The sequence below is a fragment of the Parasteatoda tepidariorum genome, chromosome 7 (assembly GCF_982258835.1).
Source record: "Parasteatoda tepidariorum strain Cologne lab strain chromosome 7, Ptep-v5.0, whole genome shotgun sequence".
Classification (NCBI taxonomy): domain Eukaryota; kingdom Metazoa; phylum Arthropoda; class Arachnida; order Araneae; family Theridiidae; genus Parasteatoda; species Parasteatoda tepidariorum.
This window is the reverse complement of record NC_141761.1, coordinates 44,360,290-44,384,955: the sequence shown is the minus strand read 5'-3', so window position 1 is coordinate 44,384,955 and position 24,666 is coordinate 44,360,290. Positions and strand designations below refer to the sequence as shown.

At 28.2% G+C, this 24,666-nt stretch overlaps 3 protein-coding genes across 5 annotated transcripts in view; 2 read left to right on the top strand and 1 right to left on the bottom strand.

The window, feature by feature from the left end:
• amon (prohormone processing protease amontillado) overlaps positions 1–24,666 on the bottom strand; it is a 276,980-nt gene that overhangs the window by 217,695 nt on the left and 34,619 nt on the right. The gene's annotated exons all lie outside the window — the stretch shown is intronic.
• Positions 6,623–15,842, top strand: LOC122268206 (venom peptide MmKTx1). Its single transcript, XM_016069228.4, has 4 exons — positions 6,623–6,762; positions 9,598–9,735; positions 13,710–13,818; positions 15,511–15,842. Exons 2-4 carry the CDS (start codon positions 9,639–9,641, stop codon positions 15,626–15,628), a joined length of 324 nt encoding a protein of 107 aa, XP_015924714.1. The 5' UTR covers positions 6,623–6,762; positions 9,598–9,638; the 3' UTR covers positions 15,629–15,842.
• LOC107452678 (uncharacterized) lies at positions 18,279–23,494 on the top strand. 3 transcript variants are annotated; one of them, XM_016069229.4, is made up of 4 exons: positions 18,279–18,418; positions 20,078–20,215; positions 21,456–21,564; positions 23,147–23,494. In XM_016069229.4, the coding sequence occupies exons 2-4, from the start codon at positions 20,119–20,121 to the stop codon at positions 23,262–23,264; spliced, it is 324 nt and encodes a 107-aa protein (XP_015924715.1). In that variant the 5' UTR covers positions 18,279–18,418; positions 20,078–20,118; the 3' UTR covers positions 23,265–23,494. The 3 variants fall into 3 exon arrangements, with proteins under 3 accessions (XP_015924715.1, XP_015924720.1, XP_071039627.1); XM_016069234.5 differs by having other exon boundaries at positions 18,418–18,549; XM_071183526.2 differs by lacking the exon at positions 18,279–18,418 and adding an exon at positions 18,520–18,643.

Sequence of the window (24,666 nt, the reverse complement as noted above, 5' to 3'; positions counted from 1 at the left end):
AAAGACGACTATTTCATTTTATTTCAATTAATTTTAGAAGGAAAGGAATCAATTAAAAAAGATTTCGCAGAATTAGATCTAGAAAGGCCAAAATTCATAAGTCTTGCTGCAAGATTGTGAGTGTCAGAGTCGTTTACTTGAAAGTCGGAATGATCAAAGAAGAGTTTTCTGTGAATCGCATCATCTGATATTTACTGAAAAAAATAGGAATAAATAAGCTGTGTGCCATAGTATAACTACACATCTTGTCACGCTAGGTCGGGTAATATTGAGTTTCTGCTTGGATTGTGTAGAAAAACTTCAATTTGGTTTCCCAGCTCCTTTATAACACTGATATCACTGGCATTATTGTTACTTTCGTTACTGAAAATCCACTTAAACAAATCTCTAGTTTTCGAACTCTAAAAATATGGCCAAAACTTGAATTCAGTCCCCTAAAGGTTTTTTAACTATCTAAATTCCGAAAAAAGTTGAAAAATATTTGCTACTCTTTGAGGCTACCAAAGAGAGGATTCAAAAGGAGAAAATGCGAGATGTAAATTCAATTGGAAAAAAAATATTAAGGAAATCTCATAACTTTATTTTAACAACTTACATTTATTGCTTAAAATTTTAAAGCTGGGTCATTACTTATCTATTTAGTAATTTTTAAATACGATATAACTGAATGAAATCTGTTACGATTTTTGGTAAAGTTCGAAATATTTAATTCCATATATTTTGTATTTGCATTAATGAGAAACTCACACACGATGAAACTGTGAAATACATTTAAAAATAGAGCGCTTTAAATAATAATAAACATATGTACCACTCCTTACTCTTTATATTCAACATGAGAAACGCACTAATAGAATACAGGGCAATTCACGAAAGAATGCATCAAACATACTTAAAAATATTTATCAAAAATTTTTCAAAGCAAGTTTTCGCTTTAAATGGCATTTGAGCAAATGAAAAAAATTATAAATCATTTTATTGCATATTTTTATGTTTCACTTTTCACTTAAATAGTTTCTGTTTAGGTGATTGATTTCTTAAAAGCTTAAATCAGAATAAACATTGTCGGAAAAAATGTGCAAATAATAATATTCTATTCCTTACAATCAAAACATGAGGAAGTCACCCCGTTACAATATAGATCACATAGACAGACACATTTGATGTTTATTTGAATCTAATGTGAAATCTTTTAACACCCTATTGCAGAGTGACCTTTCATAAAAGATGTGTATTGAAGAGATTATTCAGATCTGCTTGTCGCCCAAATTATTCGAAGTCCCACTAAGACTGTATATTAAATTTCGCAGGATACACAGATCTCATTTTATGTCGACATATAATGGAGTTTTACGGGACTGCGGCTTTTGAAACTTAGCGGGATTCACAGACTGAAAGGCGTAGCTGGAGATAATGAAATAATACGGTGTCGTTGAAAGGCTTGGGAATTCCATCCCAAATTATATTACGTCGTATCTGAGAAAGAATATTGCGAAATCTTTCGCATATAATAGAGATTCATAGCCAGATTAATTTTTATTAGGTTCAGAGCAAACCTTAAGATAAGCTTATTCAAATAGGTGTCTAAATTTATTTACCTTTTTGCAACTGTTAATTTCTGGTGCAAATTGCATTATTATAAATTGCAGTTAAAGAGATTTATTGAATGATTAAGAGATTCGATCAGCTTCATGCGAAATGTGAGGCATGCAGATATTATATTTAATATACCAGCCTATTTGGTAAACGATTGTGCACTAACAAAATTTGTAATAAACAATACATCTTTTAATTTAAAATGCAATTTTAAAATTTATTGCTGAGCAAAATTATTTATTTTTGATAATGTATCTTAAGAGAATCATCAAGGAAATGATTGGATGTAGAAGGTGGTGGCGCAAGCATAAGCTGACACATTTCTGTTTAGTACATATAATTTAAGTGAATGATATCAACTCCCTCAAAAAAATGTTTTATACAACGAAACAAACAATTGGTAAAAGCTTACAACTGGATCCTCTTATATATTTGGAGATTTGAAAATATACCAACGGATCAATTTCCTGACCTGGAGTACTTGGAGCCCGTTCCAAGATTTCACTGCCGTTCGAAAAAGCCAAAAAAAGTTTAATCGGATTGAATGCTAGAAGAAGAGTTGATACATCCCATTCTTCTCTTACAAACAAACTTCCTTCTTGCTTCAAACTTCTTACAGACTTCTTTTTTCCTTTATAAACAAACAATTTTGTATTGAATTAAAATTCTTTTTAAAACTAACTTTTCTTTTTTATACTAAACATTTTCTAATGTTGCTGTGTAATTTTTTACTCTAACTTTTTCATTAAGATAAGAATTCATATGAAATATACATATAAAATTTGATTATCTGATTGGGGCATTTGAAGTAGAACAATCAAACTAGATTCAGTAAGAATGTTCCCTAATTTCGAGAAATCGTGAACTGTATTAGATTATTCTTTAAAATTTTAACTTTTTTTATTGTAGTTCTTTTTTAATTGTTTTAAATATTATTAAAAGAATTATTAATAAATAAAGAATAATGAAACTACGTTAACACTATGAACTGGATCGGTCAAAAAGTCAATTAATCAACAATTGTTCACTTTTCAAGAGTTGAAAAAATTCGAGCGTACTCCAAAAAATTCAGCGTCGCTAACATCATGCAGAAAAATATACCAAGAGCTAATCACATAACTGTAAATGAAAGTTGAGGTACCCGGAATGTGACGTCATTGTAATCAAAGAGCAAAACAGGGTAACCAGAAACGGGGTTTTCGCATAGACTAATTTCAGAACAGGGGGTTACTGCCTGCTACTGTCTGCTGCAAATCAAAAGAATTATTTTGACAGAACTGCTTCCAGACTCGTGAGTCATCTCAATGCACTCTGGAAGTTCTGCAGCATTCTTTATCTGATTATAAAGCCATTTCCATTCTATGAAGGGACGTTTTAAGTATTAGTGCACCTGTTTGTTTATTATTTTCCCTGGTACAATTCCCGGCCATGAATGCTTAATTTTCAATTCCACTATTCTTAGTTAATATGTTTCTTAATTAATTGTATTAATTGAAATTAGTTCTGCATTAATCCTCTTTCTAATTCGCGTCCTCAAATAAGATAATTATTGATGAAATGTTTGCTCGGATCATTTTCCTGGAAAGGTTTCTGTCAATAAGAAGGAAAATTTAGTGAATTTTGAGAATCTAATTTTTATAGCTTTCATTTTGTTTCTTAAAACTCTTTACAGCAGCCTATAAATAATACTTTTCATTTATGATTGATTTTATAAAAGAAAATACGAGCATGCAATAATATTTCTGGATATTGCAAGACTTTAGCTTTACAGTTTGGGTTGTGCTTAATAACATTATTGAATTAACTATAAACATTACATTCATAAAAATAATAAATTTAGAAAGGTGTCCTCATTTTTCTTTGTTTCATTTTAGTTTTGTTTTATCTTTATACAGATTTAAGAAAAGCATTAAATAATCCTGAATTTAACATAAAAGATTTTAAAATAATATTTAAAGAAAATATCACTGTGAAACACACAAAGTCAGCACAACAATCGTCGAGAAAATAAATGGTTTATAACATTTAAGATTAAGCTTCAAACTATTTTCAGCTTTTATTTTAGATTTTAGATGCTAAAAAATATATTTTTTCAAAAATTTTAAGTTAAGAAAACAAAACTATATAAAGTGATTAACTCGAAACTATATCTGATTCCTACAGCCCTTTATTTTTCTGTTATAATTTATTAAAATATTGGTAAGATTTAAAAAAGAATTTTAACTGCTTTTCTAAGCTCATTTTCTTAAGATAAGACCCTTAAACAAAAAAATGCATTCAGGTCTTAAGAGCTTAAAAAAATTTTTTTTCATCGAAAATTCTTACTAAGGCATAAAAATAACAGCTATTTTTTCTTGCAGCATCGTTTCCATGGAATTAAATATCTAAATAAGAAAACAAATTGAGCTGAGCGAGTTTATGGGATAGACAACACTGAAAATAAAGGATAGATACGTTAATCCTTTAATTAAAGTAGCTGAACGTGGAATTCGATCTCACGAGAATTGTATGATATTTTTCCAGTAAAATACACTTACTTAATGTTTTTACTGCTTTGACTAATCATAAAAGCTACAAGAAACACGATATCTTATTTATTAGATTTCTATTTTTGAAAAAAGTCAATTTATTTTATTTAAATCGGTTTTTTTTAAACCATGATTTTTTTTATAAACTCTTCAGAAAATATTTTTAAAATATGCTTTATTTCCTAAAATTATAATTATTTGTTTATTAAATATATACTAAATTTGGAATTGTTCCTTATGCGGTCATAAAAAATTTACATTGAAATAAATTGAAAAATAAGACTTCAGAGTTCTTGTTTATTTTATTTTTGATTCTAAGCGTATTTTTCAGAAATTATTTTGCATTTTTCCTCAAATACAATGCCAAATTTCTAGAAAGTATCTATTTCTACCCAACTAAAACTTCAGAGTTCTTGCTTATTTTATTTTTGATTCCAAGTGTATTATTCGGAAATTATTTTGCATTTTTCCTCTCCTTAATTTTCTATCGGGGACAAATACAATACCAAATTCCTAGAAAGCAATTATTTCTACTCAACGTCACTATTTCAATTAATTAGATTTTCTGCTGACGTCATTGGTCCTTTAAACCATTCACACTAAGACATGATTTAACTTGTTAACAGCTTATGGAACGTTTTAACTCACAATGTTTCCAATCATCCCCAATCATTTCCAATCATTCCAATCATCAAGAATAAAAAACATTCCATATTTTCAATCTACGTACAAGAGGCTGAGGTAATGTTTCATTCGACAAATAATCTCTTAATTTCACTTTATTTTTAAGGAATCTTATTATTTTTCAATTTAAAATAATAAACTAAATTTAAAATCTCAAAGAAAAAGTATTGCCAAAACTACCAGAATAAGGTAAAATTTACCGTGTTTCTGGTTTCATGGGAGCTTTAAAATGCTTGGTTAATTTTATCGAAGCTCGTTGGTAATAATTTTGGTAAAATTAGTAATAAAATAGGGTTTTATAACATTTGATAAAATTTAATGATAAAATTTGTTTAGGCCTTAGAGCATGGCATAAAAACCATTTATTCGGTTAAATTTATTTTTCAGGCTCCATATTTTTTCACAACATGTGCGGCAGTAGAAACTATAATTTTGAAAACCAGAATTTCCGGAAAACCGTTAGCATATGAATGGAAAAACCACCAAATTAATGAGTTAAATACCGTATATTTTAATTTTTTTTTTATCTAGAGCTACCTTTTTCGCACCAGAATCGTCCTTTCCATACAGTACTGTAATTTTACCAGAATTTTTTTTCTCTCCGCGTTGTTAAATGTTTTCAATTAAACTCGAATATCCTGATGTTTCAAAAATGCTCTACTATTGTTATTGGTGAAAGAATTTCCTTGGAATCAGAAATTTCCAATCTTAAAAATTTCACAAAACTCGATTTTATTTTCCTTGTTTAGCTCTTTTAAGATTTTTTGTCGTAATTTTTTTCGAATTTATCTGAAATTATTTTAAGAAAAAATAACCATTCCCGACTTTCAGCATAGAACTGTAAACTTAAACACTTTTTTTATTTTGAAACTAATATAATCCTTTGATTGTATAAAACTGAATAACGAAAACAAGTATATTTAATTTGTAATTTTTATTATTATCTACGAAATATGTATCAACGTAATATGCATATTTTTCTCAAATTAATTTGTTTGTTTTCTTTCATTTCAATTGTTTTTCAGTTTTTTCTGTTTTTTTTTCAAATTAATTTAAATTAAAAATATCTATCCTAAAAATACATCAAAAACCTAATATTTGTATTATTTTGATGGTTGTTTTAAGAACTTCATGTTCAGTTTTCTTTTGACAGCATGTCCAATGTTCATACAACAAAGAATTAGTCATATGTATTATCACTATCAAACATGTAGTACTACATTTTCAATACATTTTTATTCAAAATGCCTTTATTACGCAAAAATAGCCTATATTTAAAAACTTATTAACTCCAGAACTTATTTTTTCAAGACTAATCACAATCCACAATATAAATGATTTTCTGTCGTTAAGATGAAAATACGGAATATTTTTTATTTTTTCAAGCTTACCTACAATACGCAGTTCAAATAATTTTAGGCACCCAAATTTAAATCCGGAATTTTCTGCGCTTCCCAACTATCAAACAATTTTTGAGCTCTTAAGAAGGAACCATAGTTAGTAGAATAAAATATTTTCATTTACTTTAGATACAAATTTTTAAAACTAATCTATTTAGATTTTGGTAAATATGGATGATTCACTAAATTCAACAGAATTTTAAACCAACTAGGAAACACTTTTTTTTTTGTTAAAACAGAAGAGCGTTCTGAAAGCTTTCTTTTATTTTTTATGAATCCCATCAAGACTTATTTGAACGTTGTTCCTGAAATTGACTTCAATAAAACTATTTGAACAAATAACTTTGATGCTGCTCAGCAATCAAGTAAATTAAGATAGCGGCCATGAAAAGAACATAAACTTCTAGCTTCCCCGTATTTTTGTGTTCACTTTACATCTGCAAACATTATTTCCAGAAAGCCAGCTGTCTAATCTATTATTTTATCTTCCTGATCTAAAGTTGAAATGGTATGAATGATTACTACGAAGTCAACATGGAGCTACTTAATATTCGGTAAGCGATTTTGACTCTTTTTTGGAAAAGTTTCATTTTTCAGTTTGGAAGTTTGAGCAGTACTAAAAAAATTCATACTATTTTGTGTTCCGAATTCGAAATTGCATCAAAATATCTTCAAAAAATTGAAAGTTGAAATAAACGTTTATAATTTACGAATTTCTTTTTATTAAAGATTGTATGATAGCATTAAAAGGTTTTTGCTCTCGCCATTTCGAATTTTAGGTTCTATTTTTTATTTGTGCTTTCTTCATATGTTTTGTACTTTACAAATTTTGAATCATTATTATTTTAAAGCACAATACATTTAAAAATATGTGGAAAATAAAAGAATGACTTTATTACATTAGAAATACATCACTTGAAAATCTTTAGAACTTCTATAAAAAAGGATTTCAAACTTTAAAGCAACTGCCTGTAACACCTATGTTTGTTTATAAATATTTATTTTTATTGGAGTTTAAAATGATGAAAAACATTTTGGATAATTTGAAGAAATTATTATAATGCAAATACAACAAAAAGAGATATTTGACGAAAATGTGTACTATTTAACTACCTTTCAAAAACTGCTAATTAGATCTGTATTTAGTGGATTTGAAATTGAAGGAGAATATAAAATGAACCGTTAAAAATTCCAAATAAAATTACATTATAAAGTGTTGGCATTTTGACTGCAGCTTCCGTAAAATCTATTTTATCTTTAAAATTCATTAATCCGTTTTTACCTTAAAATGTTATACCGTAGTATATAAGAGTAATGTTTATTTAATTGGAATAATTCAATGATTTTACTGTTATTATTACTGTTAAAATTAAGGTGTGTCAGATTCTTTATTCCGTAATATGTTCCAGTAAAAATGGTTTTTAAGGTCAAAAATACCAGTACCATGGGCGCCGGTACCTTATACTGTAATTTGTTCTGGAATTTTTTACAGTGAAACACACGCTTTATATCCCAAGTTTTATTTGGCTGACGTCCTTGTAATTTACATGTAAAGAAATATACTGCTAAATAGAGTGAATATCCATCAGTGTATTTGTTGAAATTAAATATTGGAATTTTAAACCATATTTTGAATTTTCCTTCTTCATCTCCACCCCTTTGACAGTTGAGTTTGTTCGAGGGGGTGGAAGGATACTTATTGATTATTTTTGGTGAACACACAAAATTGAGGGAAAAACATTTTCTTATTATTTACAGACTATTTGGAAATAAATATTTTGGTATTGGTTAAAATATTCGATTTCATATAGCACCTATGCTTACGTAAATGTGAAGAGAATCTTCCTGTTTTTAATAAGTGTAAGAAGAATAGTATTCCGTAAGTTTGTAATTTTTGTTAAAATAAATCTTTCACTTTTCAAATTTTAAAACAAGAATAAACAAAGAAGAGATATTAAATTAATTTTACATTAGCTTCAAGGTAAACACTATCAAACTTAGTTTAATTTCTTCAGAAAGAACTACATCTTAAGATTATGAAGCATTAATAAATTTTCTCAAATCTATTGATTTATATACTAGAAAATTTTTTTAAAAAAATTATATAAAGATGGAAACACAAGGAGTGTTGTACACTTTAAAAATTTCGAATTAAATTATGGTATAAAATACCGGCATCATCCGTAATGTATTTTACTGTGAAATATTATACCGCTATTTTTATATTAATATTTATTTATTGAGAGTGATTCAGTGATTTTACGATAATTATTACTTTAAAAATTACAGTATATCAGATATTTTGTTTCGTAACAAGTTATGGTTAAAATGGATTTCACGGCAACAACTTAGTGTAATTTGATCCGGAATTTTTTACAGTGTTAGAATTATCAGCAATCACAAATAATAGAGTCACACGTAAGCAAGACATAAATACAGAATCGTATGCTAGTCACGAGAATCTGGATAAAAAGATCTGACTGCGTGTTAGAACTTTTTCCTGATTTTTGATTGAAAGATCAGACTAAAAAAACAGGGCTGGCTTCTAGAAAAAGGCAATTAAAAATTATGAGCCATCTTTTGTCAAGAGAAGTCTTAAAAGCATTCTACGTTACGAAGTCAATTCGGAGCTACCAAAATGTAGGAGCTGGAATGTAGAGCGTCAAACGGGGATTACCGCCCTGCTCTTTAAATATCTGTGGTGTTATCATTTTATATGTCGAAATATTTATGAATGTAGTTGTTGCTTCTTATTTTTTGCATTCAAAGAATTTCTATTCATTTTTTAAACTTGATCTTCTAATATTACTTATTCTAGTGAGAATACTGCCTCAAAACTGCCAAATAATTATATTCCATAACGAGGTGATTAAAATGTTTAGTAATAAGCTAGATCAGAGTATTTCTAGGAAAGAATTCAAAACTAATTATTAATAGCAATTACAATTTTTTCGATTGAAAACACTTTTACCATTAGGTATACCAATTTAATAGTTTCCAAATATTTATAATAATAATAATAAATGTAATAAATCAACAATGACAAGTCATGGTTATTTGAAGCTATAACTATATTTTTTCTGATCGATTTTTATTTTAACAAATTTTAAAAATTTTATCCAAATTTTTATATTATATTTTTCATATATCACATTTACATATTCATATTTTTTTAAGAATTTAACTTTGAGTGTTTGGAATTTCAAATCATTCAATTATAATTTTTAAGCCTTTTATAAGGTTTTTTTTATAACTAAATGCTTTTTGCTTTTGAAATGACATTTCTTTACGCATTCTTTGTATTAGTTGAACAAAATAAACATAATTGTTGCTTTCAAAGTTTTATAAATCAATTTTGATCATATTGCTTCCTTAAAATTTTTCTATAGTTTTGATACTGATAAAGGAGAATTAAACTAAGAAAATAAAGATGTTTTACAAACATATTCTTCTATATTGGATGCTTCTCTTGTGTGTTCCCAATGTAAAAAGCTATACCATTACAATGCCTCTTGATACAAAGAGTGGTATGTATAAACATGTATTCAAACTCTCTATGTTCAATAATCGCAAGATCAACAGTCGTTAACGAACAGCGCGCAAACAAAATGGACCACCCTGAATAACTTTTGATCTAATGATCACGATCTACGACTCAATCTTAATTATTTGAAGGGTTGACCTCTATGTCAATTAATTAGTGTAGACGATATTTTAGGTTACAAAATCGGTCACAAAAACGCACTTTCTCTGAATAAATACAAAATTTTTTTTGTTGACCAATTTGGAATTTTTTACCCACAAAGTTAAGGGGTTAACCGCAAATCTCGGAAATATAACATGGTTCACATAGTTTGGTCAGAAGAGCGATCCAAAGTTAAGAACCCCTAATGTTAATTTCATTTTTATCGTATTTCACCAAATCTGGAGAACTTTTTTAAGCGAATTGAAACATTTTTGCACATTTTGCAATTCGTATGTTTAATAATAATTTCATGCAAAAAGATACAATTTATTATTTAGTATGTTTTATTAGTTTATTTATCAATAACCGAAAAATTTTTAAATTACAAGGTGTACAATTTTTTACATAATTTTAAAGTATTTAATTTCACAAAATGAAATACAAAATTTGGAGAAGTCGGTTGACTACTTCCAGGGAAATTGAATTTTATATACGACTTTTAAACTTTTGTAATACGGCTTTTATGCGATTTTTTTATGTAAAAAAAAAAGTGTATACCTTACAGTCCAAAAATGTTTTGACTGTTATTAAATAAAATAAAAAGAAATAATAAATAATAAGTAAAATTTACTTTTTGCATGGAATTAGCTTTGGATAAACGAATTTTGTAATAGAGTGCAAAATATAAAGTTCTCGAGATATGGCGAAATACGCTAAAAATAAAATTAACATTAAAGGATCCAAACCTTGAATTGCTCTCCTAATTGCTCTCCTTGGGGGTAAAAAATCCAAATTTGTCGAAGTAAAGTCATATTTATTTAGAGAAAGTACGTTTTGCGTCTGATTTGGAAACTTAAAATAATATCTGCACTAATTGATTAGCATATTTGAGGCCACCTCATCGCTCCATTAAGATTGAGTCGTAGAACGTGAAGATCCGATCATTAGATCAAAATTGGAGGGGGTGGACTTTTTTGGTGCACTGTTATTTTGCTTTCTTGCAGAAATACTATCTGACTTAGAAAATTGAAACAAAATAAGTGTTCAGAAAAATGTACAAGGAATACAATATTATAAAAAAAATAGCGTTTGATAATTAGTTCGATATTTTTCAGCTGTTAAACCTTATTATTAACTCTAGGAAAAAATACCATACTTGTCGCTTTACAGGAGTGCAACAACGAAACCAAAATTTAACATGCTGAAAGCGTCATGTTTGTTTATAATCTTAGCACAGAATTTTTTTCGAAATTCCATTCTGTTCTCAAGTTATTGCAATTATAATTACTTTTTTGAGAATTTTTTCTCACTTTTTGAATTTTTGGACAAAATCTATAAGATTTTGCAACTTTAAATTTAAGGAAAAGCTTGAAGAAAAATGTAAAATAAATTTGTTCGAATAAAAAAAAAAAGTTCAAACTTGATTATTAGTTTGCGAATTATCAATTGTTTAACTTAATGTTGAGCAATCTACTATCCGTTGACATACATTTTCGAGTGGGAAATTTGATGTGCTGATAAGGCCATTTTTAATTAAAAACTTAACGGAGAATTTTGTCTTTCGAAATTCCAATTTGTGTGAAAATTATTGCTTTTTTTCCTTAAGTAAGGATTATTTATCCATTGTGGTCTGAAATTTATCTTTCATGAAATCTGTATCTTAATACATCGTTCTTAACTTGCTGACAAGAGTAACAGAAAATGGATAAGTAAAATAAAAGGAATAAAAGAAAGCAACCGGATGTTACCATATAAAAATCATAACAGCAATATAGAAGCTTTTTCAAAAAATTAATTTCTCAAGAAAGATTTTTCAAAAAACATTTGTAATTTGAACTGTTATGCAATGAAAGACAATTGTTATAGATTGTTAACAAGTAAAATTACTTATCATTTATTTATTCGTTTTCTTCCGTCACACATTCTATGGATAACGTTTGTCAATCACTGTAAAAAATGGATACTTGATAATCGCGAAACTTTCTTCGTTTTTGGTATATACTCTTTCATTTCCTGGTATATACTCCGAGCGTCAACGTGACGAAATTACTATCAATTCTTCGAGGAAACGAATTTTGTTAAAATTAAAGATATATTTCAACATTCGATTTTTTTTTCCGAAAAATGTATCTAACTCTTTTACTAAGCACTCCAACGTGGGAACCATATAGATAGCGCGACAAAACAAGGACAGATATGTAGATAAATTGCACCCATGCCAGTAGAGGGATTCGAACTCCGGATCTTACCGACACAACGAAAAACTTCTTGACCAGTATGCAAACCTGTCAGCGTAATTCGTCAGTTTATTTTCTATTGTCTCGTCTTTATTCTAGTGTTGTCATTCAAGTTAATTATCTCCCATAATACACTACGAAGAGGCTTCAAGCTGAGGACTTCAGATCTTTTAAACTGAGGAACTTGATAGACTTGACATTTTATTGATGCTGTTTGCTTGTTGATTTCCTTCTATAACACATTATATATCGCATATTCCCCTGCTGTATTGAATTCTTTGTAATTTCTTCAGGGCAGTATATCTCAAAAGGTACAAACTTTGATGAAGAAATTAAACTAAACATATTTTTTTTTAAATTATTTTTGTCCCGCAGTGGACTAATCGTTAAGACACGGTTCCCAGCAGATCACCGAAATCAAGCAACACTGGCTGCGGTCAGTGCGCGGGTGGGTGACCCACTTGGATCAGTCTGCGTAGGGACCGAGGGTGTGCGGTACTGGTCCTCGTTAAACTGTGCTACCGTAAAGTGTTCGACTTCGCGTGCAGGTCGTTGGGCTATCGAAGCGCGGTGCCATCCCCTCAGCAGAGGATCAAAATTGTGATGGCATGTCTTCGGATCATCCTCAGGGATGCTTTCCAGACCGTCGCCAATAGCCCATTGTGCAGCTCTAGTGCGACGTAAATGTACTACAGCAACAACAACAACAACTTAAAATTATTTTTAAATCTTTTTCGTGTGTAATAAAAATAACCATTGATCAAATAGTTTTCTTTCCTTTTTTTTTTTTGCACACAATTGCATTTTTCTGTGTATTGTGTTTACAGAGGTACCTCAACTTGGAGCACTGTAGAAAGTGGATACTCAAATATCACGAAAAGTTCTTCATTTTTTACGAAACCGTACCGAGCGATCATTTCGAAGTGGCGAAATAACTATCATCATTTCTTCAAGGAAGCGAATTTCGTTAAAAGTAAAGACATATTTTGTCATTCTGGTTCCGCTCGTCTTGTCTTCATTCTAATTTCATCATTTTAGATAACGATCTCCCACAATGCACTGCGATGAGTTTCCGAGTTCGGGAAACATTTTTATCATACATTTGAGTTCATCGCGTTTCGATAAAATTCACGTGATTTTGTGACGAAATGATTCTTAAAGCTAACAAAATACTGCTCAAGGAATGCTGACTCGTTAAAAGTGGGAGTTTAATTTCTGAGAATGATGGGTAGCGTTTCTTGTTGATCCACAAAAAAATGGGCCAGCTAGTTAGAACAATCATTCCTTTATTTCCGCATATGCAAAATACCCAAAGCATGTAGATAGCTGATACACGTGTAGTTAAGTAGTAACATGTTGATAGCTGATGCATGCGTAGTTAAGTACTAACATATAGAAAGCTGATACACCTAATAATTAAGTACATTTAAATGCATAAGGAATGAGAAAGTGTTAGTAGGGTAGTATAAGCTCTATTAGTTATACAAGAGTAATGAAACATAACTATATTATTATATCTATTATTATAATGCCTTTTTGCTATTTATTATTATAACTATTTGCTATTTACGCTTTCCAGGATTCTGCAATTCATTTAGGTTTGGGAAAATTCCAGTTGGTCAAGTGATTTACAACCCTGAAAGTTGCGAGATTACTGTTTGTGATGTTGGACATGCGGATCTGTATGGGTCAGTATTCTTCTATTCCTCTCCATGTTTGCTTTTTTTTATTTATTTTTTATTCCGTAATTTTTTTTGGAATCTTTTTGATCGTTCCTTTTTTATTAGAGCATGAATTATTATTTCCTTATATATAAGTTTTTATAATATTTGAGATTTAAAACTGTATCAAAGAAAATAATGTTTTTATATATTCATATGCATGAACTGTTATATTTTAGTAATTGATATAAATGAGGAATAGTCTATTCATGAAATCATCGTCTATGACTGTTAAATATTATTCTTCCTTATTACATAATATTCTACCTATGTAATAGTAATTTTAAAAAAATTTCTCTTTTTACTTCATATTAAGATAAGGAATGTTCTGATTTTTGCATATTTAGACTTGTTGCAAAACAAAGATTAATATTTTTTATCATAGTTCATTTTTGTGTCAGTCTGAACGCTTCAATGAACATTTTGACCCTTTTTGACATAAAAGAGACATCAATTCTCTAGTGAAGTTTTGTATCTGATGACAATGAAAGTTTCAATTATTTTCTGATCGCAAAAGGAATAAAAATTTCCCCCACTCTTTTGCAAATTAAAGAGATCAAACTTGATTTAAAGCTGAAAGCTTAAAGTGTTTCCTGAACACAACCAACAGAATTTATTTCCTAATCTACACCACATGGAATTTATCATTAATCAGAACTCTGGCCACTTTCCGACTAACTAGTGTCCTCAAATCTCCTCTGGATCACTATGATGGTTGCTACTACTTTTTAATCACTGCCTGTTCACTGAAAGCTGAATTCCTATCACCATATTATTGCCGAAATTAGTTTATGGTCAAGGCAAATTGTGAAACTTCAATAATAACACTGTTTTAAATATTTCATATTGTACAAGAGATGAAAAAATATTTGTTTATTACGTGTACTAAACAGATTTATATTTTCAATCACTTTATGCATTTTTTTAATTTATGTATTTCATAGATCACGAAATTTTATAGTGCCCGTTCCATTTCCCCCCCTTATTTTCTCTTTTTTTCCATATTTTGCGTCATTCATAATTTCTAGCGTCTTCCAATTTTATAGGGGTTAGGGCAAATTTTTGTAGCCTTGAGCTTAGGGCATCTTTCAAACTTGTTATCAAATTCGATCTAAGCCAACGAATTTTATAGATTTTAGAGCATATTGTTGTAAATTTGTGCTTAGGGTACTTTTCAAACTTGTCATCCAATTTTATCCAAGTCATCCAATTTTATTGCTTTTAGAGCATATTATTTTATATTTCGGGCAACTTTCAAACTTATGATCCTATTAATCAGTGAAAAAATGTTGCGAAATTTAATTTGAAACGCATATCATTTTTTATTACCCCTTTGAAATATATTAATTTTATCATTTATTTTTATTCATTCAACATTTCCTTGAATATGAAATATTAAATCAAACTGTGAAATTGAATTCTTTTAGGTAAGTATAAAAATAGATTGTAAACTGAAAAGATAGTCTAAGTATTCTGTCAAAATTTTAAGATTTATAACATTTCACCTCGTATACGTTGTTTATACAAATGCCTGTGAAGTTTTCCAAATAAATTTATCTTACAAAATCTTCAAAAGAAGAAATAATTCTACCTAGTATAGACAAGTTAGAGTTTTGAATTTAACATTTCATTTGTGGTATCTTTTTAATTTTATTTCAGGTGCAACAGTAAATTTGATCCAAATAGATGCACAGTAGTAAAAGAGCCCGGATTAGGTTTATTTCCTGATTGCTGTAGAGAATTTATATGTACAGGTGATAATGCATTTATGTTATAGGAAGCAGTTCAAACAATTTTTTTTCAGAACTCATCAGAAATACTTAGTCTCTAACCATGTGATTGACGAATTGAAATGAAACGCAAGACATTTCATAATAAGCTATACAATATTCCATATGGAAACTATGCAATATTCATCCGCATTCAGTTGTTAAAGTATTCCAATGTGCGAAAGTGTCATACATTCAAAATAAAAATATATTACTTCATGATTTTTCTCTTTTTTTCTTAACTCACCTACAAGAGACATACTCATACAGATAAATCAAATAAATTATAAGAAAACTAGATAAAGGACTATTATTTGCAAATAGGACTATTATTGGAGTTATATTTGTAAAAATAATTTGTCCTTATTTTTTTCTAAAATTTTAAGACTGGGTATACTGGAAATGAATGCTACCTTCCATAATTTGAACAACAACAAATTGCATTTCAGTGATGGTAATAACACCACTCCTTAAACTTTATTAATCGAGGAGTTTTCTGAAAAATGTATAAAAATTGAAAAGAGCTCTTCCATATTGGTATTTGACAAGGAAACATAGTTTCAAATAAGGTAAAGAGAGAGCGCTATTGCGCAATTGTTAACGTAAAATTAAAAAAAAAAACATCACCGTAATATTCAGCTGCAAGTAACTCATTTTATTTTTATCTTCTATAATTCTTTCGCTAATATTAAGTTTTCGATTTTTTTCAATAAAGTGTAAAAGACTAATAATATCGTTCGTAATGCTAACTGCTTTATTAAATTAACCTTACAATATTATAAATACTATCCTCAAGCAATCGATACACTCCATGGTAATCATCGCTAAAAACCAAATTTCAAAATAATGTTTTTCTTTTTTCCTACGTAATTGCAACTTATGCGCAGCTAATAAAACTTAGAATTTTCATATAAGAGGCTGATGTAATGTTTCATTCGACAAATAATCTCTTAATTTCTCTTTATTTTTAAGGAATCTTATTAATTTTCAATTTAAAATAATAAATTAAATTTAAAATCTGAGAAAAAAGGTATTGCCTAAACTACCAGAATATGGTAAAATTTACCGTGTTTCTGGTTTTATGGGAGCTTTAAAATGCTTGGTTAATTTTATCGAAGCGCTTTGGTAATAATTTTGGTAAAATTAGCAATAAAATAGGGTTTTACAGCATGTGATAAAATTTGTTGACTTAGAGCATGGTATAAAAACCATTTATTCGGTTAAATTTATTTTTCAGGTTCCATATTTTTTTGCAACATGTGGGGTAAAGAACTATCATTTTGAAAACCAGAATTTCCGGAAAACCGTTACCATATGAATGAAAAAAATACCAAATTAATGAGTTAAATACTGCAGATTGTAGTTCTCTTTTTCAACTAGAACTATTTTTATTCGCACCAGAATCGTCCTCTCCATACAGTACTGAAATTTTACCAGAATTTTTTTCTCTCCCCGTTGTTAAATGTTTTCAATGAAACTCAAATTTCCTGATGTTTCAAAAATGCTCTACTATTGTTATTGGTGAAAGGATTACCTTAGAATCAGAAATTTCCAAGCTTAAAAATTTCACAAAAATCGATTTTATTTTCGTTATTTAGTTCTTTAAAGATTTTTTGTCGTAATTTTTTTCGAATTTATCTGAAATTATTTTAAGAAAAAATAACCATTCCCGACTTTCAGCACAGAATTGTAAATTTAAACACTTTTTTTATTTTAAAACTAACATAATTCTTTGATCGAATAAAACTGAATAACGAAAACATGTATATTTAGTTTGTAATTTTTATCATTATCTTTGAAATATGTATCTACGTAATAAAATTTGTTTGTTTTCTTTCATTTTAGTTGTTTTTCAGTTTTTTCTGCTTTTTTCTTTAAACTAATTTAAATTAAAAATTTCCATCCTAAAAATACATCAAAAACCTAATATTTGTATTATTTTGATTTTTGTTTTAAGAACTTCATGTTAAGTTTTCTTTTCACAACATGTCCAATGTTCATACAACAAAGCATTAGTTATATGTATTATCACTATCAAACATGAAGTACTACACTTTCAATACTTTTTTATTCAAAATGCCTTTATTACTCAAAAATAGCCTATATTTCATTAACTTATTAAATCTTGAACATATTTTTTCAAGCCTACACACAATCCACAATATAAATGATTTTCTGTCGCTAAGATTAAAATACGGAATATTTTTAATTTATTCAAGCTCACCCACAATACGCAGTCCAAATAATTTTAGGCACTGAAATTTAAGTCCGGTATATTTATATTTTTACGCTTCCCAACAATTCTCAATCAAACAATTTTTGAGCCCTAAGCACAAACCATAGTAAGTAGAATAAAATAATTTCATTTACCTTAGATAAAAAATTTTAAAACTAATCCTTTTAGATTTTGGTTAATATGGATGATTCAATAAATTCAACAGAATTTTAAACCAACTAAGAAACACTTTTTTTTTGTTAAGGAAGAAGAGTGTTCCAAAAGTTTTCTTTTATTTTTTATGAATCCCATCAAGGCTTATTTAAGCGTTGTTCTTGAAATTGATTACAATAAAACTATTTGAACAAACAACTTTGATGCTGCTCAGCTATCAAGTAAATTAAGATACTGGCCATGAAAAGAACATAAACTCTAGCTTCCACGCATTTTTGTGTTCACTTTACATCTGTAAACATTATTTCCAGAAAGCCAGCTGTATAATCTATTATTTTATCTTCCCGATCTAAAGTTGAAATGGTATGAATGATTACTACGATGTCAACATGGAGCTACTTAATATTCGGTAAGTGATTTTGACTCTTTTTCGGAAAAGTTTCATTTTTCTGTTTGCAAGTTTAAGCAGTATTATAAGAATGCACAATGTTTCGTGTTCCGAATTCAAAATTGCTTGAAAACATCTTCGAAAAATAGAAGGTTGAAGTAAACGTTTATAATTTACGAATTTCTTTTTATTAAAGATTGTGTGATAGCATTAAAAGGTTTTTGCCCTCGCCATTTCGAATTTTAGGTTCTATTTTTTATTTGTGTTTTCTTCATATATTTTGCACTTTTCAAATTTTTAATCATTATTATTTCATAGCTCAATACATTTGAAATATGTGGAAAATAAAAGAATGGCTTTATTACATTGGAAATAGTGTATTTGTTAAAATTAAATATTGAAACTTTAAACCATATTTTGAATTTTCCTTCTTCATCTCCACCCCTTTGACAGTTGAGTTTGTTCGATGGGGTGGAAGGTGACTAATTGATTATTTTTGGTGAACAACTAAAAGCTAGGGAAAAACATATTTTTTTTTATATTTACAGACTATTTGGAAATAAATATTTTGCTATTGGTTAAAATGTTCGATTTCATATAGCACCTATGCTTACATAAATATGAAGAAAAAAAATCTTCCTGTTTTTAATAAGTGTACGAAAAATAGTATTCCGTAAGTTTGCAATTCTTGCTAAAATAAATCTTTCCCTTTTCAAATTTTAAAACAAAAATAAACAAAAAAGAAATATTAAATTATTTTAGATTATAAAAACCAGGTTTGGCTTCCAGAAAAAGCGATTAAAAATTATGAATCATCTTTTATTAAGAGGAGTTTTAAAAGTATTGTATAAGCCTTACGGAGTCAATTCGGACCCATCAAAATGTAAGGGTAAATCAAATGTAGAGCTATCAATCGTAGAGTGTCAAACGGGGATTGCCGACCTGCTCTTTAATTATCTGTAATGTCATCATTGGGAGTGTCGAAACTTTTGTGAATGCATTTCTTGCTTCTTATTTTTTTTTGCATTCAATAAATTTCTATATACTTTTCTAAATTTGATCAACTAATACCCACTCAGTTATCTAATAACCTCTTGGTAATTTAGTCTGAAAATAACTGCCCCAAATAATCATATTCATTAACGAGGTGTTTAAAATATTTAGTAATAAGCTAGATCAGAATATTTCCCAGAAAGAATTCAAAACTAATAATTAATAGTGATTACATTTTTTTTCAATTGGAACCACTTTCTCCATTAGGTATACCAATTGAATAGTTTTCAAATATTTATAATAATAATGCTAAATCAACAATGACACGTGATAGTTATTTGAAGCTATAATTATATTTTTTCTGACTGATTTTCATTTTTCGATTTTTATTTTAAGAAAATGATGGCAAAATTTTCACATCATATTTTTCATATATCGTACTTTCATATTTATATTTTTCTTAAGAATTCCACCCAGAATGCTTTGAATTTAAAATTACGCAATAATAACTTCTTAAATCTCTTATAAATTTTTTAATAGCTAAATGTTTTGTTTCTTTGCTTTTTAATTGATATTTCTTTACGCATTTCTTACGCATATTAATTGAACAATCTAAACATAATTGCTGCTTCTTAAAATTTTGTAAATCAATTTTGATTATATTACTTCCTTAAAATTTTTCTGTAGTTTTGATACTGATAAAGGAGAATTAAACTAAGAAAATAAAGATGTTTTACAAACATATTCTTCAATTTTGGATGTTTCTTCTGTGTGTTCTGCAAGTAAAAAGCTATACCGTTACAATGCCTCTTGATACAAAGAGTGGTATGTATAAACATGTATTCAAACTTTCTATATTCAATAATCGTAAAATCAGCCGTCGTTAACGTACAGCGTGCAAACAAAATAGACTATCCTGAATAACTTTTGATCTAATGACCACGTTCTACGACTTAATCTTAATTGTTCGAAGGGTTGACCTCAAATATGTCAATTAATTAGTGGAAGACAATATTTTAAGTTACAAAATCAGACACAAAAACTCACTTTCTCTGAATAAACATACCATTTTTTCGACAAATTTGGATTTTTTACCCGCAAAGCTTAGGGGGTAGCCGCTATCTGGGAAATATAATATGTCCCGCATAGTTTGGTTAGAAGAGCTATCCAAAGTTAAGACCTGATGTTAATTTCATTTTTAGCTTATTTCACCAAATCTCGAGAACTTTTTAAGGGAATTGAAATATTTTGCACAGAAATACAAAATTCGTATGTCCAAAGATTCCATGAAAAAAAAAATTTTAGTAAATATTTATTATTTGTTATTAGTTTAATTAATAATTATTGAAACAATTTGATTTGTAAGGTATATAATTTTGTTACATCATTTTCTAAGAACTAATTTAACAAAATGAATTACAAAATTTTGAGGAAATCGGTAGATGACTTCCTGAGAAATTGAATTTTAATTACTCGACTTTTAAACCTTTGCAATACGGCTTTTATAAAAAAAAAATTATGCTAAAAAATGTATACCTTACCTCTTTATTCTAGTCTCATCAATCTAGTTAACTATATCCTACAACGCACTACGAAAAGGTTTTGAACTGAGGAAACATTTTCGTCGTACATTTGAGTTCATCGTGTTTCGTTACAAAAAAAGTGATTTCGTGACGAAATGATTCTCAAAATTAAAGAAGTGCTGCTCAAGAATTGCTGAATCGTCAAAAGTGAGACTTTTATTTCTGAGAGTGATGGGTAGCCTTTATTGTTACATTAAAAGAAGGGGACAACTAGGTAGAACATCCGTTTCTTTATTACCTCATATACCGCATATAATAAATACCCAAAGCATGTAGATAGCTGATATTAGTGTAGTTAAAGAGTAATATGTAGATAGCTGATGCACCTGATAACTAAGAAAATTTAATTGCACAAAGAATGAGAAAGTGTTAGCAAGGGTACTATAAATTCTAGATGATTTTTCTACCATTATTATTATAACTATTATTACAATTTTTTTTGCAGTTTATTATTATAACTATTTGCTATTTATATTTTTCAGGATTCTGCAATTCATTTAGATTTGGGAAAATTCCGGTTGGTAGAGTGATTTACAACTTTGAAAGTTGCGAGGTTACTGTTTGTGATGTCGGACACGCTGATGTGTACGGGTCAGTATTCTATTATTTCTCACCGCATATTTTTTATTCCTTCCTTTTTTTTCAGACAGAATCTTTTATATCTTTCTTTTTTAATAGAGCATGAACTATTTTTCCCTTACTTATAACTCTTTATAATATTTGAGATTTAAAATTATACTAAAGAAAATAATGTTTTTATATATTCATTTGTATATACTGTTATATTTTAGTAATTGATATAAATGAGGAATATCATTTAATCACTGTTCGTGAAATCATTGTCTATGACTGTCAGATACTATTTTTCTTGTTACATAATATTCTACAATAAAAAAAAGGAAATTTTTTTTTATCGTAGTTCATTTTTGTGTCAGTAAAATCTGGACCCTTCAATAAAAATTTCCATTTTCCGACATACAAGAGACATCAATTCTCTAGTGCAGTTTCATATCTGATGACAAAGCAAGTTTCAATTGTCTTCGGATTACAAAAAAGATAAAAAATTTCGACAACTTTTCAGCCAACTAGAGAGCTCAAACTTCATTTGAAATTCATGGTCTACAGACGATGCAAGCTTAAAGCGTTTCCTGTCCACAATCAGCAGAATTTATTTCCTTATCTGCGTCACATGGGATTTATCATCAATCAAAGTTCTGGTCACTTTCCAACTAACTAGTGTCCTCAGTTCCCCATTGGATCACTATGCTGGATGCTACTACTTTTTAATCATTGCCTGTCCACTACAAGCTGAATTCATATCTCCATATTATAATCAATTAAATTTATGGTCAATTCAAATTGTGAAAATTCAAAAATAACAATGTTTTAAATATTTTATAATATACAAGAGATAAAAAAAATGTTTGCTTATTACACGTACTAAATAGATTTATCGTTTTATGAATTTTACTGATCGCGAAATATTTTAGTGTCCGTTCAATTTTTTTTCTTTATTTTCTTTTTACCATTTTTTTACTTTATTCTTAATTTCTAGCGTCATCCAATTTTATAGCTTTTTGAGCATATTATTGTAGCTTGGAGCTTAGGGCACCTTTCAAACTTTTCATCCAATTTTACCCAAATCATCAAAATTATAGTTTTTAGAGCATATTATTGTAGATTTGTGCTTAGGGTACTTTTCAAACTTGCCATCCAATTTTATCCAAGTCTTCCAATTTTATTGTTTTTAGAGTTTTCGTTATTTTATATTTGAAGCAACTTTCAATTTGTGTCATTTTTCATTAATAATATTTTACAACATTAATAATATTTTAAATTTTATAAGACCACTTTAAAACATATTAATTTTCTCATTTATTTTATTCATTCAACATTTCCTAGAATATGAAATATTAAATCAAACTGTGAATGGAATTCTTAAAATTGTATATAAAAATAAATTGTACATAGAACAGATTGTTTAAGCATTTTGTCAACATTCTAAGATTGATAATATTTCATCTCGTATACTTGTTATTTCTAGTGCCTTAAAGTTGTCTTAATAAATTTATTTAACAAAATCTTTAAAAGAAGAAATAATTCTACTTAGTATAGACAAGTTAAAGATTTGAATTTAACATTTATATGCGGTATTTTTTAAATTTTATTTCAGGTGCAACAGTAAATTTGATCCAAATAGATGTACAGTAATAAAAGAGCCCGGATTAGGTGCATTTCCTGATTGCTGTAGAGATTTTATATGTACAGGTGATAATGCGTTTATTTTATAGGAAACAGTTCAAACAATTTCTTGAGAATTTCATCAGAAGTACTTAGTCTGTAACCTTGTGACTGAAGAATTGAAATGAAACGCAAGACATTTCATAATTAGCTATTCATCATAATCTATTCAATATTCTATATGGAAGCTATGCAATATTCATTGGCATTTAGTTGTAGAAGTAATCCAATGTGCGAAAGTGTCATATATTCACAATAAAAATTAACTACTTGATTTTTATTTTAGTCTCTTAGCTGGCCTACAAGAGAGATACTCGTACAGATAAATTAGTAAAAATATATGAAAACTAGATAAAGTACTATAATTTGCAAGCAGGACTATCATTGGAGCTATATTTGTGAAACTATTTTTTTAATTTTTTCTGAAATTTAAAAACTGGGTATACTGGAAATGAATACTACCTTCCATAATTTGAACAACAACAAATTGCATTTCAATGATGGTAATAACACCACTCCTTAAACTTTATTAATAGAAGAATTTTTTGAATAATATATGAAAATTAACAAAAAAGCTCTTCCATATTGGTATTTGACAAGGAAACATAGCTCTAAATATATAAAAAAAGGAGATAGAGCGCGCTAATGCTCTATTGTTTATATAAAATTTAAGAAAAATCATCATCGTATTATTCGCTGCAAATTACTCGTTTTTTTATGTTCTGTAATCATATCTCTGGCTAGTATTAAGTTTTTAATCTTTAATAACGAAGTTTAAAAGACTAATAATATTGTTCGTAATGTTAATGGCTTTATTAAGCTAATCTTGTAATATTATAAATACTATCCTCAAGCAATAGAGGTAACCATGGTAATCATCACTAAAAACCAAATTTTTGGCAATTTTAAAATAATGAAAATTTTTCTTTCTGAATTAAGTTTGATATATAGGTGATAAATAGGTGGCCATAAAAATCATCACTATGAAAGCAAAACATTCATATAAAAGGTAATAATACAGAAAATAAAACAATATTAGAAATCACTCTTATTTTCAGATATAATTGAGACGAATTTATATCTTTTTGTTAATTTGCATTTTATTTATTTATTTATTTTTATAAATTTGAAAGAAATTTTAAAGCACATTTGTCATTTTTGGTAGTGCTTTTCCTTTTTATTTTTTGCTTATTTTCTTTGCATATTACATGGGTTCTATATAACTTCTATATTCTATATTCTTTGTCTTATTACATGGGTTTTATATACTCGTAGCTTATGCGCAGCTAATAAAACTTAACATTTTCGTAATTATTTTTCTTTATTTCAATTTCATCCTTTTATTGTGTTGTAATTCTTGAGTATTTATTGTTTTGTATTGTCTTGTAGGGTCTTCATATATATCCCTTCATTGTGTATCTTTTTTTCTCCATTAAGCAATGAGCTCTTCCA